Source organism: Psammomys obesus, unplaced genomic scaffold, assembly GCF_907164565.1.
Source record: "Psammomys obesus unplaced genomic scaffold, mPsaObe1.curated_primary_1811, whole genome shotgun sequence".
Lineage (NCBI taxonomy): Eukaryota > Metazoa > Chordata > Mammalia > Rodentia > Muridae > Psammomys > Psammomys obesus.
Genome location: NW_026585698.1, coordinates 1431264 through 1444539, shown reverse-complemented (window position 1 = coordinate 1444539; position 13276 = coordinate 1431264). Strand labels below are relative to the sequence as shown.

At 45.1% G+C, this 13276-nt stretch overlaps 1 protein-coding gene across 1 annotated transcript; it reads left to right on the top strand.

Moving 5' to 3' along the window:
- The first annotated feature begins 423 nt into the window (after positions 1-423).
- On the top strand, positions 424-836 carry LOC129670463 (60S ribosomal protein L35a). Its single transcript, XM_055598984.1, has one exon. The coding sequence runs from the start codon at positions 478-480 to the stop codon at positions 808-810; it is 333 nt and encodes a 110-aa protein (XP_055454959.1). The 5' UTR covers positions 424-477; the 3' UTR covers positions 811-836.
- The last annotated feature ends 12440 nt before the right edge of the window (positions 837-13276 follow it).

Here is a 13276-nt window from a genome sequence, read left to right as displayed (position 1 = left end):
TCAAGAGCTTGATTTAAAAGTTTCACGTGTTATATGGGCAGAACAAGACAGAGCACCATGGCCCAATCATATACAGCTGCAAAGGATCCTGGGAAGTGTAGTCTAGCTGTCTGGCTTAATTTGGAGAATTCTACTACCAAAGGAAAAAGACAAGGGCTGGAGACATGAGTCAGTTGGCAGAGTGCTCACCTAGCATGCATAACAGCCCTGGATTTGATTCCCAGCATTAGTTGGGCATGATGGTGCCTTTGAATTCCCAGAACTTGGCAGGTAGATACATGAGAATCAGAAGTTTAAGATCATCCTTGTGGCTAGCGTGGGCTACCTAAAAGAGGCTAGCCTGGGCTAAAGGAAACCCTGCCTCAAAAAAGGGGGGGGGGAAGACATTGAAAAGTGGATAAAAGTGCAGTTGGTTTCCTTTCCACCATCTTGGCGCCTGGGAAGGCCTGCTGGGAACAGGACTTCTAAGCAGCAGATATGTCTGGAAGGCTGTGGTGCAAAGCCATTTTTGCTGGCTACAAGCGAGGTCTCCGGAACCAAAGAGAGCATACAGCTCTTCTTAAAATTGAGGGTGTTTATGCCCGAGATGAAACAGAATTCTACCTAGGCAAGCGATGTGCTTATGTGTATAAAGCAAAAAACAATACAGTGACTCCTGGAGGCAAGCCAAACAAAACCAGAGTGATCTGGGGAAAAGTAACTCGGGCCCATGGGAACAGTGGCATGGTTCGTGCCAAATTCCGAAGCAACCTTCCTGCGAAGGCCATTGGACACAGAATCCGTGTGATGCTGTACCCTTCCCGGATTTAAACTAATGAAAAATAAATAAAAGAGGATTTGTAAAAAAAAAAAAAAAAAAAAAAAAAAAAAAAAAAAAAAAAAAAAAAAAGAAAGAAAAGAAAAGTGGATAAACATCAACCAACTCTGCATTCTCTATTTATTTACACACTCTACCAAGACTCCACTAAAACAGCACTAAAAGTGTTTAAAGACATAAAGCTTCAAGGACAGATGAAGTGGAAGAAATGGCAACAGATGAAAGATATGCAAGCAAATCGTATTTTCTAGCTGGCATCTTTTTCCAGGCAGTTCCTGGAAAGTATGTCCTACTGGATGAGTCAGATTCCATTACTATAATAAAATATATGAGATAAATTATAAAGAGCAAAGGTTCTGGTTGACAATTTTAGAGACTCCAGCCTGTGATTGGTTGGCTATTGCTTTTAGGCACGTGGCAATATAGCACTGTCTGGCAAGGAGCCAGTAGTGAATCAAGGCCACTCATAGCCCAGAAGCAAAAGAGGCCAAGGTCCCATAATTCCCACTGACAGAACACTCCTAATGACCTATGTTATATAACAATTTCATTTAAATCGAAACATGCCATACTGAAAGGAAGCTCCTTAATACTCAGGAAGTTCTAAAAGGAGCTTCATTAAAACTCAGAAAAGTAGTGGCACACCTTTAATCCCAACACTGAAGACAGAGGCAGGTGTATCTCTGTGAGGCCAGCCTGGTCTACATAGTGAGTTCCAGGACATCCAGGGCTATATACAGTGAGACCCTGTCTAAAAAAGACAAGAAAATCTGAGGAAGTAGTCAACTCACAAGCCTCAGGCAAATCCCTGAAATTTACTGGATTGACAAGCTTAAGTAAGCAGTAAAGAATGCTGAAGAGAAAAAGACTTTCTGACTTGTCCAGCTACCTGCAAGCCCTGTAGAGAACTCCAAGGTTCCAGCTTTCATGAGTCGTCACACTAGCTGGGGTAAGTTTTTGTGATGTAACTGTCTTGAGCCATCCATGCACCTTTAAGTAACAACTCACCAGTACCCGTGTGTCTGTAGGAAACCCTAGTAAACTCATTCGCTCAACATGTTGGACTTTGGTAGTATTATTACTTTGGTCTGTCATGAGTTCCCTCTGTAGAGGGAATTTCTACCATTTCCTGAAAACTCCAGGTTGAGAGCTAAACCTTTAACAAAAGAGCTTTTGAGAGACAAGAACTACTACCAATGAGCCACCTAAGCAAGGAAGTCCATTAAGAAAAAAAGATGAAAGGTCCAATACAAGAAACGGGACAGGAAATTGTCAAAGGGGTGGGAAAGGTGTCCTATTTAGCTCTGATGGTCAACTTGACCCAGACTAAAGTCATCTGAAGGGAAAGCCTTACCTGAGGATTTACCTACCTATGGGCATGGATGGAGCCAAGTTGTCTGAATTGCTCGTTGACACCCTACATGAGGGTAAATGAAAAAGAGAGCTAAGCAAGCATGAGTCTAAGTGTGAGCCAGCAAGCAATATTTCTCCATGGTTCTGCTTCAAATTCCTGCTTAAGTTCCTGCCCTGATTTCTTTTAGTGATAGATCATGACCTAGATATATAAGCCAAACAAACCCTTCCTTCCCCTAACTTGCTTTTGGGCCGTGAAAGGAAACTAAAACAAAAGGTGAGCTCAAGAATGTCTCACAGTGTGGTGCCAGGTGGCTCATGCCTATTGATTAAATATGTATTTGCTCACAATATTCAATATTGTGCTAATTTACAGCATGGTGACTATAATTAACAATGCTGGCTTGTGTACTTGAAATCTGTTAAGAGAAAAGACCTGCCACATACACACACCTTTTACTCTGTACGGCAGAAAGCTTCTTATGACAGAAGGTAAACACTCAAAATGGCTTCAGGAAGTTCCTGAAACTAACCAGATTCACTAGGTCCCTCTCTCCCCAGAATAAACAATAAAAATTGCTGACCTCCATTTTCAGACAAGCCAAGCTGTAAAGATTCCAAGGCGAACTGTGTGGATCAGACAGAAACCAGTAGAGCTACATGAGGAGATTTAGACTGATTCTCTTGGAAGGGACACTCTCCAACCCACTGAGCTGTGGGCTGTGCAGTATGCTCCAGGTTCCCAGATTTTGTGAGCTGGTACCATTGCTGGGGTGGGTATTTATGATACAGCTGTCTTTGAGTTATTTCTGGTCCTGTAAGTGACCCCAATAAAATTCGTTGGTCCTCTAAGTTGGACTTTAGTGGTATCCATGCTTTGATCAGTTGTGGGCTCCCTTTGTAGGGTGAGTAGACATCCTCAGTAAAACACCCCATGTCCTTCTCTTTCATTTTAATAGAAAATGTAGTTTTCACTGGGCAGTGGCAGGGCACACCTTTAATTCCAGCACTTGGGAGACAGAGGCAGGTGCATCTGTAAAATTCAGGCTTTTCTATGACCACCCTAGCTCCCAAATTAGGACATGGAGCCCCATTATATTTACTTACAACAGCTTTAGGCCTTATAGCAAGCACAGACTGAGCTAGTCTAGCCCAACGATGCTGACCTGGCCTACTTCCCAGCCACATGGCCCATTACCTGCCATTGTCCTCTCACTCTGGCACCTCCTTGTTCATCTCGTTCATCATGTCCTCATGTCCCTTGTTCTCGCATCCCCCACCTGAGACCCATTCCCTGGGATTGGCAGTTCTGCCTCCTAATCCCACTTCAGCTATAGGTCATCAGCTTTTTATTAGAACCAGAAGGTGAGAAGGGGAGTATTTACAAAACACTGAGATGGGTGATCTTCAGCAATACCAAGATCTGGGCTGTAATCAGATCTCTGCAGGAATAGAAACCAGCATTTCTATAACACAGACACAGTCTTTACACACTGTTCAAAAGCATATCCCAACGGGGATCTCTGAGGTCAAGGCCAGCCTGGTCTTCAGAGTGAGTTCCAGGACAGCTCAGGGCTACACAGAATAATCCTGTCTCAAAAAAACAGAACAAAAACAAAAAAAAGGAAGGAAGGAAGAGAAAGAAAGAAAGAAAGAAAGAAAGAAAGAAAGAAAGAAAGAAAGAAAGAAAATTCCATTTCCAATGAGAGTCATCAGTCCTTGACATTCTGCAGCCAGAATCATTTAAGAGTAGTCTGTCCAGTGAGGCGATTCAGTGGCTAAAGTGCTTACTGATGGCCTGAGGCCTACATCCGGACCCCAGCAGAAGAAGAAAACCGACTCCAAAAGCTTGTCTTCTGACGTCCACCTATATGTTGTGTTAAGTATGCACATACGTAACAAAAATAATAATAATAAATTTTGGAAGTGTCCTCATCTACAAAAATAACTAAGGACCTAAATTCAACCTCCCGGTCCTCTCCCTACTATGTCAGGCAGCAAGCAATGGTGTGTGAACTTAGCTTAATAAACGCTATTCATTGAGCAGATTTTTTTTTCCGGGGTGGGGTGGGGGGACACAGTTCCCTTGCAGTAATCTTAATAGATGCAACTGGGCTCCATTTCCTGGCTTTGAGATGATGAAAAATTAATTTCCATACTTTAGAATAGTTCCCACTCACAGCACTAGAGTAAATAGATCGTCAATAGTTACTATTATAGCAATGTTGTGCACCGGGCAGCCTGTCGGTTGTAAATCCTTTTCGACAGACAAGTTATTTCTTCTGGGGGAACAAACAGATTTGTTGTAGATCAGAGAGTCAACTGACAGATGGCCTTTGTAAAACACACCATTTGTATAAATAAATTACATTTTTACCACGGCATTCAGCGTTTGTAGTTTTGGAGAAAAATCAATGCCCCCATTTTTTTAGAATGGGCCTGAACTGGGAAGGCAGTTCTGTGTGAGTGGTATCATACAGCACAGATCTGTCAAGACACATGCTGAGGTCCAGTCCTCGAGATGCCTGCTGCCCCTTGCCATCACCAGCCCTGCCTAGAGGCAGCAGGGTGATCTCCCGCACAGCATCACAGAACAAAGCAAGGCATCAGCTGGCACGCTCCACAGCGTTAGTTCTGTTTCCACTAAACTTCGTGATACCATGTGCCTCATTTTTCCTAACCACAACTTTGCATAATTAGGACTGATGGTGTATTTGTCTAAAAGACCTGGAATATTTCATTTTGCTTCGCAACATAGCTCATCACTTAAATGCTAAATATCTGGTAGATTCCTTTAAGATCCAGACCAGCCTTGACTCTGAGCCTAACGCTGTCTCATGAACGTTGTAGCTGCCTCATGTAACACACACTTTAAATATTTACACACTCTTGCATAAATATGCATAGTATGTATTTACACATGTACATCTGTACACTTTCCAACTCTAAATATCTTGTTCTCAGATTTTCTTCTTATTTTAAAATTACCATAGAAAGGAAAAAAAGGTTTCTCTTTGGCATTTGCATGCGTACTCTTTTTTTTTTTTTTTAGATTTATTTATGTTTTTGTCTGTATATCTGTGTACCACATGCATGCAGTGCCCTCAGAGATCAGAAGAGGGCGCTGGCTCTCCCAGAACTGGAGTTACAGATCGGTGCCAGCCAACACTAAGTCCTCTGCAAGAGCAACAAGTACTTTCAACCACTGAGCCATCTCTCCAGCCGCCAATACTTTGGGGTTTTTTATTTAATTTTTCTTTAGAAGTTCATGGATGAGTACTGTATTTCCATCATTTCCATCCTCCCTCCTTCCTCTTCAACTCTTCCTGTGTCTCTCCACTCCCTTTCAAATCCATGTCCTCTTCTTTAATTATCATTGTTATGCACACACACACCCATACATGTAAACATATTGAGTCCACACAGTGCTGCCCTTCTGTACATGTGTTTAGGCTGACAACTTGGGGTTGGATAATCTATTCGAGGTTTTGTCCCTAGAGAAAACTGATTCTTTCTCTGCAGCCATTGCAAGGAACCTTTGACTCAGGACCTTTAAGACCAAGACCTCAGCACAAAGGAGACTGATTTGCCCCAGAGGGACAGAGGCCAGGGAATAAGAGACAAAGACAGGAGATAGAGAAGGGAGAAAAGGAAGGGAACAAGGGAGAGGGAGGAGGGGACACAGGACTGCAGACGGATGTGACACATGGGAAAATGACAGTTTATAAAGGTGAAAGGGAAACCCCAGATTAGGATGAGGTGTTTAATTTTAATTGGGCAAGTTAATTGGGTAAGCCAAAGGTAGCCAGCCTCAGGAAGAGGAAGTGGCCAGATAAGGGAATAGGTCTTAGTGGCTAGCTCTAAATGTAATCCAATCATTTTTAGCAAGGGAGAGGGAATGGGGGAGAAGGGTAAGAGCTGCTCTCCATGTTCAAGCTGGCCAGAGTCCCTTCAGCATGCGGCTTTTCTACGAGCAGAGCCTTGTAAATGGGCCCCTGCCCATGCTTCCCGTCAGTCAGTCTGGTCATTGTGCATATTGTGGATGCAGCTTCCCTGTTACCCAGCAGCAGGTGTCCCGCCTTCCGGTTCTAACACTCTTACTTGTCCCCATGATCTTCGACCTTAGATGTTGGGGTTGCATCAGTTAGAGCTGGTGGGAAAGGGTGGGTTTTTGTTAATATTTTTCAGAATCAGGACTGGTAAAATGTTTCTCTTGTAAGGAAAGCAAGACATGAATTCCAGCCACAGATGGAAAAGAGTTTGACAGCACAATGATCGCCTCTGTTCTTTCTTATTTTTTTTAAAGGATATCATTCCCTTCATGAATGATTAAGCCTAAAGGCCTCAGCTCTGAGCAAGAAAATAAAAATTTAACATTAATCATGTCCACCATTCAAAATGTAGTGGCCTGAGAGACTTTGCATGTTTCCAGCTTTAAAAACAAGAAAGATTAACAAGATTGATTGATGGCCAGTATTTCCCTGGCTATAAGATATTTTCAGAGGCCGTGTTTATTCTTTAAAGTGATTGCTGAGCTGGGCGCTTTATTCATAACCTCAGACCCCCAGACTGCTCCAAAGAGTTATGGTAGCTGATATGTTGATAGAATTAACACAGCAGCCAGGCCTGTCTAGCTGGTCTACTTCCATCTGTCTGTGTGCCTGTCTGTTTGTGTGGGACAGATTTTATGGGGGAGATGGAAACAAGCACACTCAACCCCAGGAAGGGACCCCACCCCAAACCAAAGTTAGGACTGTCCCTATGTCCAACTTGGTGAATTGTGAGTTTTTGTTGGGGTCACTAACAGGAGCATGGGTGATAGATTACTTACAGGATCAGATGTAACGCAAAATCAAAAAGCCCACCAACACCCCAACACCCCAACACCGTGCCAGAGCAGGAAAGATGCAGCCCCTGGGCTCTCGGCACATCTTCACAGGTCAGAGAAATCTCTGCAACTCAGCCTCCATATACCAACCAGAATACATAGTTGCATCGACATGGTCCTGCGGGAAGATGCAAAGAGCTCAACAGATCCTAATTGTGTGTGTATCTCACACTGGATCAGAACAAATCGGGGAAAATAAAAGTCTACTCAATTCAACGATGACACATTAGATTTCAAAAGAGAAAACAGGTTTGAACTGGAGCATGGTTCCAATACTGGAGGGGTACAGGCAGGAGGATCAGCAGGGTTTTGTTTTGGTTTTTCAAGACAGGTTTCTCTGTGTAGCCCTGGCTGTCCTGGAACTTGCTCTGTAGACCAGGCTAAGCTCAAACTCAGAGATGCACTTGCCTCTGCCTCCTGAGTGCTTGGATTAAAGGCATGTGCCACTGCTTAGCTGAGAATCATCATTTTGAGGCCAGTTTTAACTACACATTGCATTTAAGGTCGCCCCTAGCTACACAACCAGTTTGAGGCTGCCTCAGATACACGAGACCTGTCTCAAAATAAAAGTAGGGAGAAAGGAAAGCAGGAAGCAGACTTTAAAGGATAAAATCGAGGAAGTTATTTTTTTAAATAGATGACATGAGCCAATAGGGGCTTGCCACCCAACCTGATGACCGGAGTTAAATAAATCCCTGGGACACACAGTAAATAGAGAAAACTGACTCCCTCAGATTGTCCTCAGACCTCCACGTGAGAACTGCGGCACACGTACCCACACTTATTCACCAGATACACGAATGTAATTGGTTTATGAAATAAACAAATGGCTTGTGGACGAACTTTCAGTAGATCCAACAGGACAGGAGTCTCACCACACAATAACTTCCTTTTCCCTGCATGAAGCAGGTCGAGAGCCCTATCGTATTGTAGAACTATTTCAACTAATAAATCTACCTGCTGACAGATTTGGGTTCATTTGATGTCCACAAGTACCTTTCCTGGGGTGCCAATAGGCACCATAGGAAGCCAGTTTGTCCCCATGCTAGGGAGTTCCCTCGTTTGTAATCCACAGCTGATTCCTGGGTGGTGTCTGCCAGCCAAGTGGAAATCTGTTAAAACAGATACAGACTAGGGATAGAAGTAAGCAAAAGTTTATGAACCTAGAAGGTTGGGAAGGGGTGTGTCAGACTGTGTGACTTGGAGGGGAGGGAGGAATGGAGCCTGGAGTCCAGTGGATGGAAGGAGCGAAGGAAATAGAGGCCCCCACTTTGGCTAGGAAGTACATCCCAAGCAAGGGGACGGGACAAACTGGTACCACTAGGAAGGAGTGGGCAAGAGGGGATACCCCTAAAGATCCAACAAGGTAGTGGGGGTTAGTGAGGTTGGTAAGACTGTCCTCAAAACTCCATCAGGATGAGGTGACCCCAGTGTCCAGAAGGAAGGAGGTGGGCTGTCCAGCTACTGTGATGACTGCCCAGGGCTCCTTGCGGAGAATGCAGAGGTCTGGCCAATGAGGGTGGAAGAATTAGCCCTATAAGACCTTCGTCACTTTTCTATTTGAGAGAGTTCGCTGAATAGGTACCCTGACCAGGCTGTCCACCCTGGCAACTTCCAGCAAAGGGAGAACCACTCATGCCAGATTAGGCTGGGTAGAAGGAGGAAAGGCAGAGTTGAACAAGTAGCACGAGGACTAAGGGCCACCACTGAGCTGAAAGTGGGTGCCAGGGAGAGTTGATTTGGGCAGCCTGTTGCTGGGGAGGAAGAAAGAGAAACCAAAGGAGCTGAAGGAAGAAAAGGCACTGTTGGTTGAGGCCACTGGGGGTGGGGTGGGCCAAAAGCTCATTATCTGGATGAAAAGTAGTGGAGGAATCATTGGGTTCAGGTGCCATGGGTAGGAGGAGCTGCGTGGAGGAACAGGGAGGACAGAGAGGGCTTAGAGAAGAGGTAAGATAAAGTTTAGACATAGGGTATCTCTTTCCATTTCCACGATTGCTCACAGTAGTTATAAAGGTCCTGCATAATACTGGGATCTAGGGTGCTGTTAGGCAGCCATTTGGATTGGTTATCTAAGGAATATTGAGGCCAAATTTTATTGCAAAAGAGGATTGGTTTGGAGCCCTTCAGATCAGGTGCCAGATAGAGAGTATAGAGGTTTTCTAAGAGGCAGCCCAAGCAGGAAAGAGTGTGTAGATGACATTGCTCCCAGGATGAGAAGGGCAAGGAGGTGGGAAGATCAAAGAAGCCTGTAGTTTAGAGAGGCTCTCTCCAGGACTCACATAGGACCAAACAAAGACCAAGCCTTTTAGTGGGCTTCTCATCACAACACTCATCGGAGTTCAGAGCTTACAGTCTAAGGTACCAGTGACTGGTACCAGGCCATTCAATGAGGCTTGATGGCTTGCCTGAAGATGATGAAAAACAAGATCTCATCCTGAGAAAAGGATGTGGAATGGGATCAAATAGTATTATAAAAGCCATAAGGGCATAGAGCAACTATGGGGTTACAGGCAGCTCTGAGGAAAAGTGGAAAAGACAGTGGGGAGGAAAGGCTCAATAGCCCGAAAGGAAGCTACAGGATCATGGCTCTGAGGGTGGGGAGAGATGGAGCTGATGAAGAAGACCACCTCCAAGAGTGCCAGAGGGGTGCTGGAGGCTCAGCGGTCACATCCTTGGAGTCAGGGACGTGTTCACCCTGACTGAACGAAGAAATTTAACAAATCACAGCTGGTGGATGGAGTGCTGATCTACTGAGGAGCTGGAAGATGAGTCTGTCCCAGGTGGACTGGAGATAGGGATAGGGCCTCTGTGAGGCTCAGACCTCAGGAGGGAGCCTCTCCAAGTCACAACACTACTGAAAGGGGTTTTTGGCACAGGGGTGTCTTGGCAATTGAGAGCCAAGCAACACCACAAAGACACACCAAGCAACAAACCTCACACAAGAGATATGCTGGGGAGGAGAACAGAATGGCAGCTGACCCTGACAGGAAGAAAGACAGCAAAGGGCTGAGCAGATGGGTGGGCTTTTAGTAAGGTCTTTGGAGCATGCACAGTGAGCTAGTGGGTAAGTACAGCTTGGCTGAAAGTATCGCTTGGCAGTTAACTCTGAATCATTGGCTGTTAAGTCTAAGTCACAGGGGCAGGGATTTCCAACTGTAAGTGTTACAGCTCAGATGGGAAAGGTATCCTGGCAGTCTGGAGCCAAGGAATATCACAAAATCAGTGTGTACAACAAACACCATACAAGAGATTTTTTGGGAAAGGAAAAACCTATGAGGGTGTCTGCCTCTGTTTGGGTGAGAAGCAGCAGAGAACTGAGCAGAAGACAGGATTTATATAGCGTCTCTTGGGGCAGCGGTGGGGCTTTCCAAGGTGGCCTAGGATTGGAGGGATTATGTGGCCTGATCTTGGGGCAGGCTCAGGGATTGGTGGAATTGTTTTCTATTTTTTTCAAAATAGAGAGAAAAGAAATCAGAAACAGTTTTCTGCCTTATACCTTTACAACTTGCATTTGCGTACCTTAAAACAGCAGCTCTCTCAACCTCAGACATTTTCTTAGACCCTCAGAACTTACTTAAGCTATTGCATTTTAGCGTTTGAGCCCTGGCCATCAAAGCAGCCATGGTAAGCACTTTGCACTAGGTGGGGCCTGGCCGCTCCCCAGGGTGTGGGACTAGGACTGTCCAGCTTCAGGGAAATCTGGAGGCTGGACCTTGCTGTTGGAACTCCTGGGGGCTGGGGCTGACCACTCACATGCCTCAAGGGCTCAGGCCTGGCCATCACGGCAGTCTGGGGATGAGGCCTGGTGGCTAGAGGTCTCCAGGGGTGGGGGTCTACAAGGGGAGTGTCTGTACATGGCAGGAAAAGCTGCCTCTGCTCCCAGACAACTCCAAGTCTTAGAGCCTGAGGTAAAGCCCCGGGCAGGGTGTTTTTCCCTTGGCTCTTTTACCCTACACACCCCAACCGCTAATACCATCAACTCAGAATCAATACATGAATTCATCACATTATACACACACAGGTCAAGGGTTAAGAAAATGTTCCCAGTGAAAACTGTCATCAACCACCTCCTACCATTAGGCCAGCTGCCTGCTCCTTGAGGATATAGCTTGGGAGGGGCCGAAGCGGCTTTTACTCAAAGGATCAGGTGCGAAAACTTCCTTCGCTTAAAGCCAATGTACTTCCCTGCCATCCAATTAAGGTGGTGACTGGGTGTGAATCAGAGACTCTCACCTGCTCTTTGCTTTAGTTTCCCCACCATGAAAAGGAGAGCACGGCACTGCGGTAAGGATCAAGTGCATTAGCAGGGGTGTAGCACTTAGCCCAGGACAGCCAATAGATTGCTGGCGAGTATGTGCTCTCGCTAGCACTTAGTACTCCTCACCTGCCTTGACAAAGACTCCCTACGCTAGCCTTCCCTGTACATGCAAATCAAATTTACAGTCCTGTCAACAACTGTCTTGTGGTTTTGTAGCACTGGGTTGAGAGGGGAGAGAACCCAGGGCCTTGTGCAAGATAAGCAAGCAGTCTACCATTGGGCAACATACCTGCCTATTGACTATTTTAAATATACCCTAGTTATACACTGTGTGTGACTGTGTGTGTGACTGTGTGTGTGTGTGTGTGTGTGAAAGATTTTTCCTGGGGAGAAACAACAGAGAAAGAGAGAGAGAAGAGAGAGAGAACTATTCATCCCAAGAAGGGAAACCACCACAGATCAAAATAACAATTGCACCAAAGTCCAACTTGGCGAACCAATGAGTTTTTGTTAGGGTCTCTAACAAGAGTATGAGTGATGAGTTACTTATAGGATTAGGGGTGACTCAAAAGCACCTATATCACCAAAAAGCCTGCTCCACACCAGTGAAGGCTCACAAAGGCTGCCACCCTGGAACTCTGTGCTCTGCTTGCAGGCAGAACAACAGGTCACAGAAATATCTGCAACGCAGCTGGTCAGTGTCCTCTCCCCAAAAGTTGTTCACTGTTTCTATAACCTTGGGGAGAAGTCTTGCTGAATCTTGGAAGTTTCAGCTTTCCCAGACACTTCCAGTTTGTTTACCTGATGAGTCTGATGAGCTCCCTCCCCAGGCTCCCCCCACCTCTGCCTTTAGAGAGAATGTTTCCATTGGCAGGAACCCTCTATAAACAGTAAGAGTGCATACCTCCAGCTCAGTAGATTTCCGATCATATGTTAAAAGCCCCTGATAAAATCTGAGCCACTGAACTCCACCTGCACATTAGAAGTTGTAGATCTGGAAATTTTGGAGCTGGTAAAGATTGTATTGGCTAGGTACCTCCAAATGCTATCAAAGCTTTTGCCAATAGTTTCCTAGGTGGCCTTGGCTGAACCATTGCATCTCCCCAAGTTTTGATTGATGAAGTTTTGATTCTGCTGCAAAACACAAAGTATTGTGAGTTGATGACCCCTGCCTTGATTCTGACTGACTTTATCATTTACAGCTGGCCTCCAACTTATAATTTCTCAGTTTTGCCATAGCCTGAGCGCAATAGCATTCAGTAGAAGTCATTCCTGGAGTTTTGAATTTCCTCTTCTGTACTAGTGATGTGCAGTGGTGCACGTCTCTTGGGATGCTGGGAGGGGTGGGGCACCATCACTACCAGTCAGCCAGGTGAGCAGGGCAGGAAAGATTACCCATATGTCACAATCCTACTGTGCTTGGCAGGTCAAGTGCACTGCCTGTAGTTCTTACTCAGCTTATACTGGGCTTACAGGAATGTAACCCCATCTTAAATGGGAGGAGCGTCTGTATTTGAAGAAACTGCCAGAATGAAATGGGAGGCTGTGAGAATTTGGGAATTTTGGTTTCTTTTAAAAATACAGAAAGATTATAAGAATGTGTTTTCATTTTAATCCCAGGTGTAGGGATATGGAACTGCATTGTAGCAACTGGCTATGATTTGCCTTGTGCTTGGGCAAGGGCGTTGTTTTGCCAGCTGCAGACAGTTTCTGCAATTGTGTGACACTTGGGACTTTTCAGGGGGTATACACTGAGAGGCAGTGTGCTGGGTTGTTGTTAGTGTCAGTTTGTTAAGCAGTCATGTGCAAAGAAGAAATTAGGAATCCTGATGGTGAAGATCAAACTTGACCCAAGGAACTCAACGCCCCTAATAAGCAAGAAGTAGTCTAACAACATTGTTACCTTTCTGACTCCTGACTTTATTTAGGAATCTCTTTCCTTTCCTCTCTATCCTTGTTT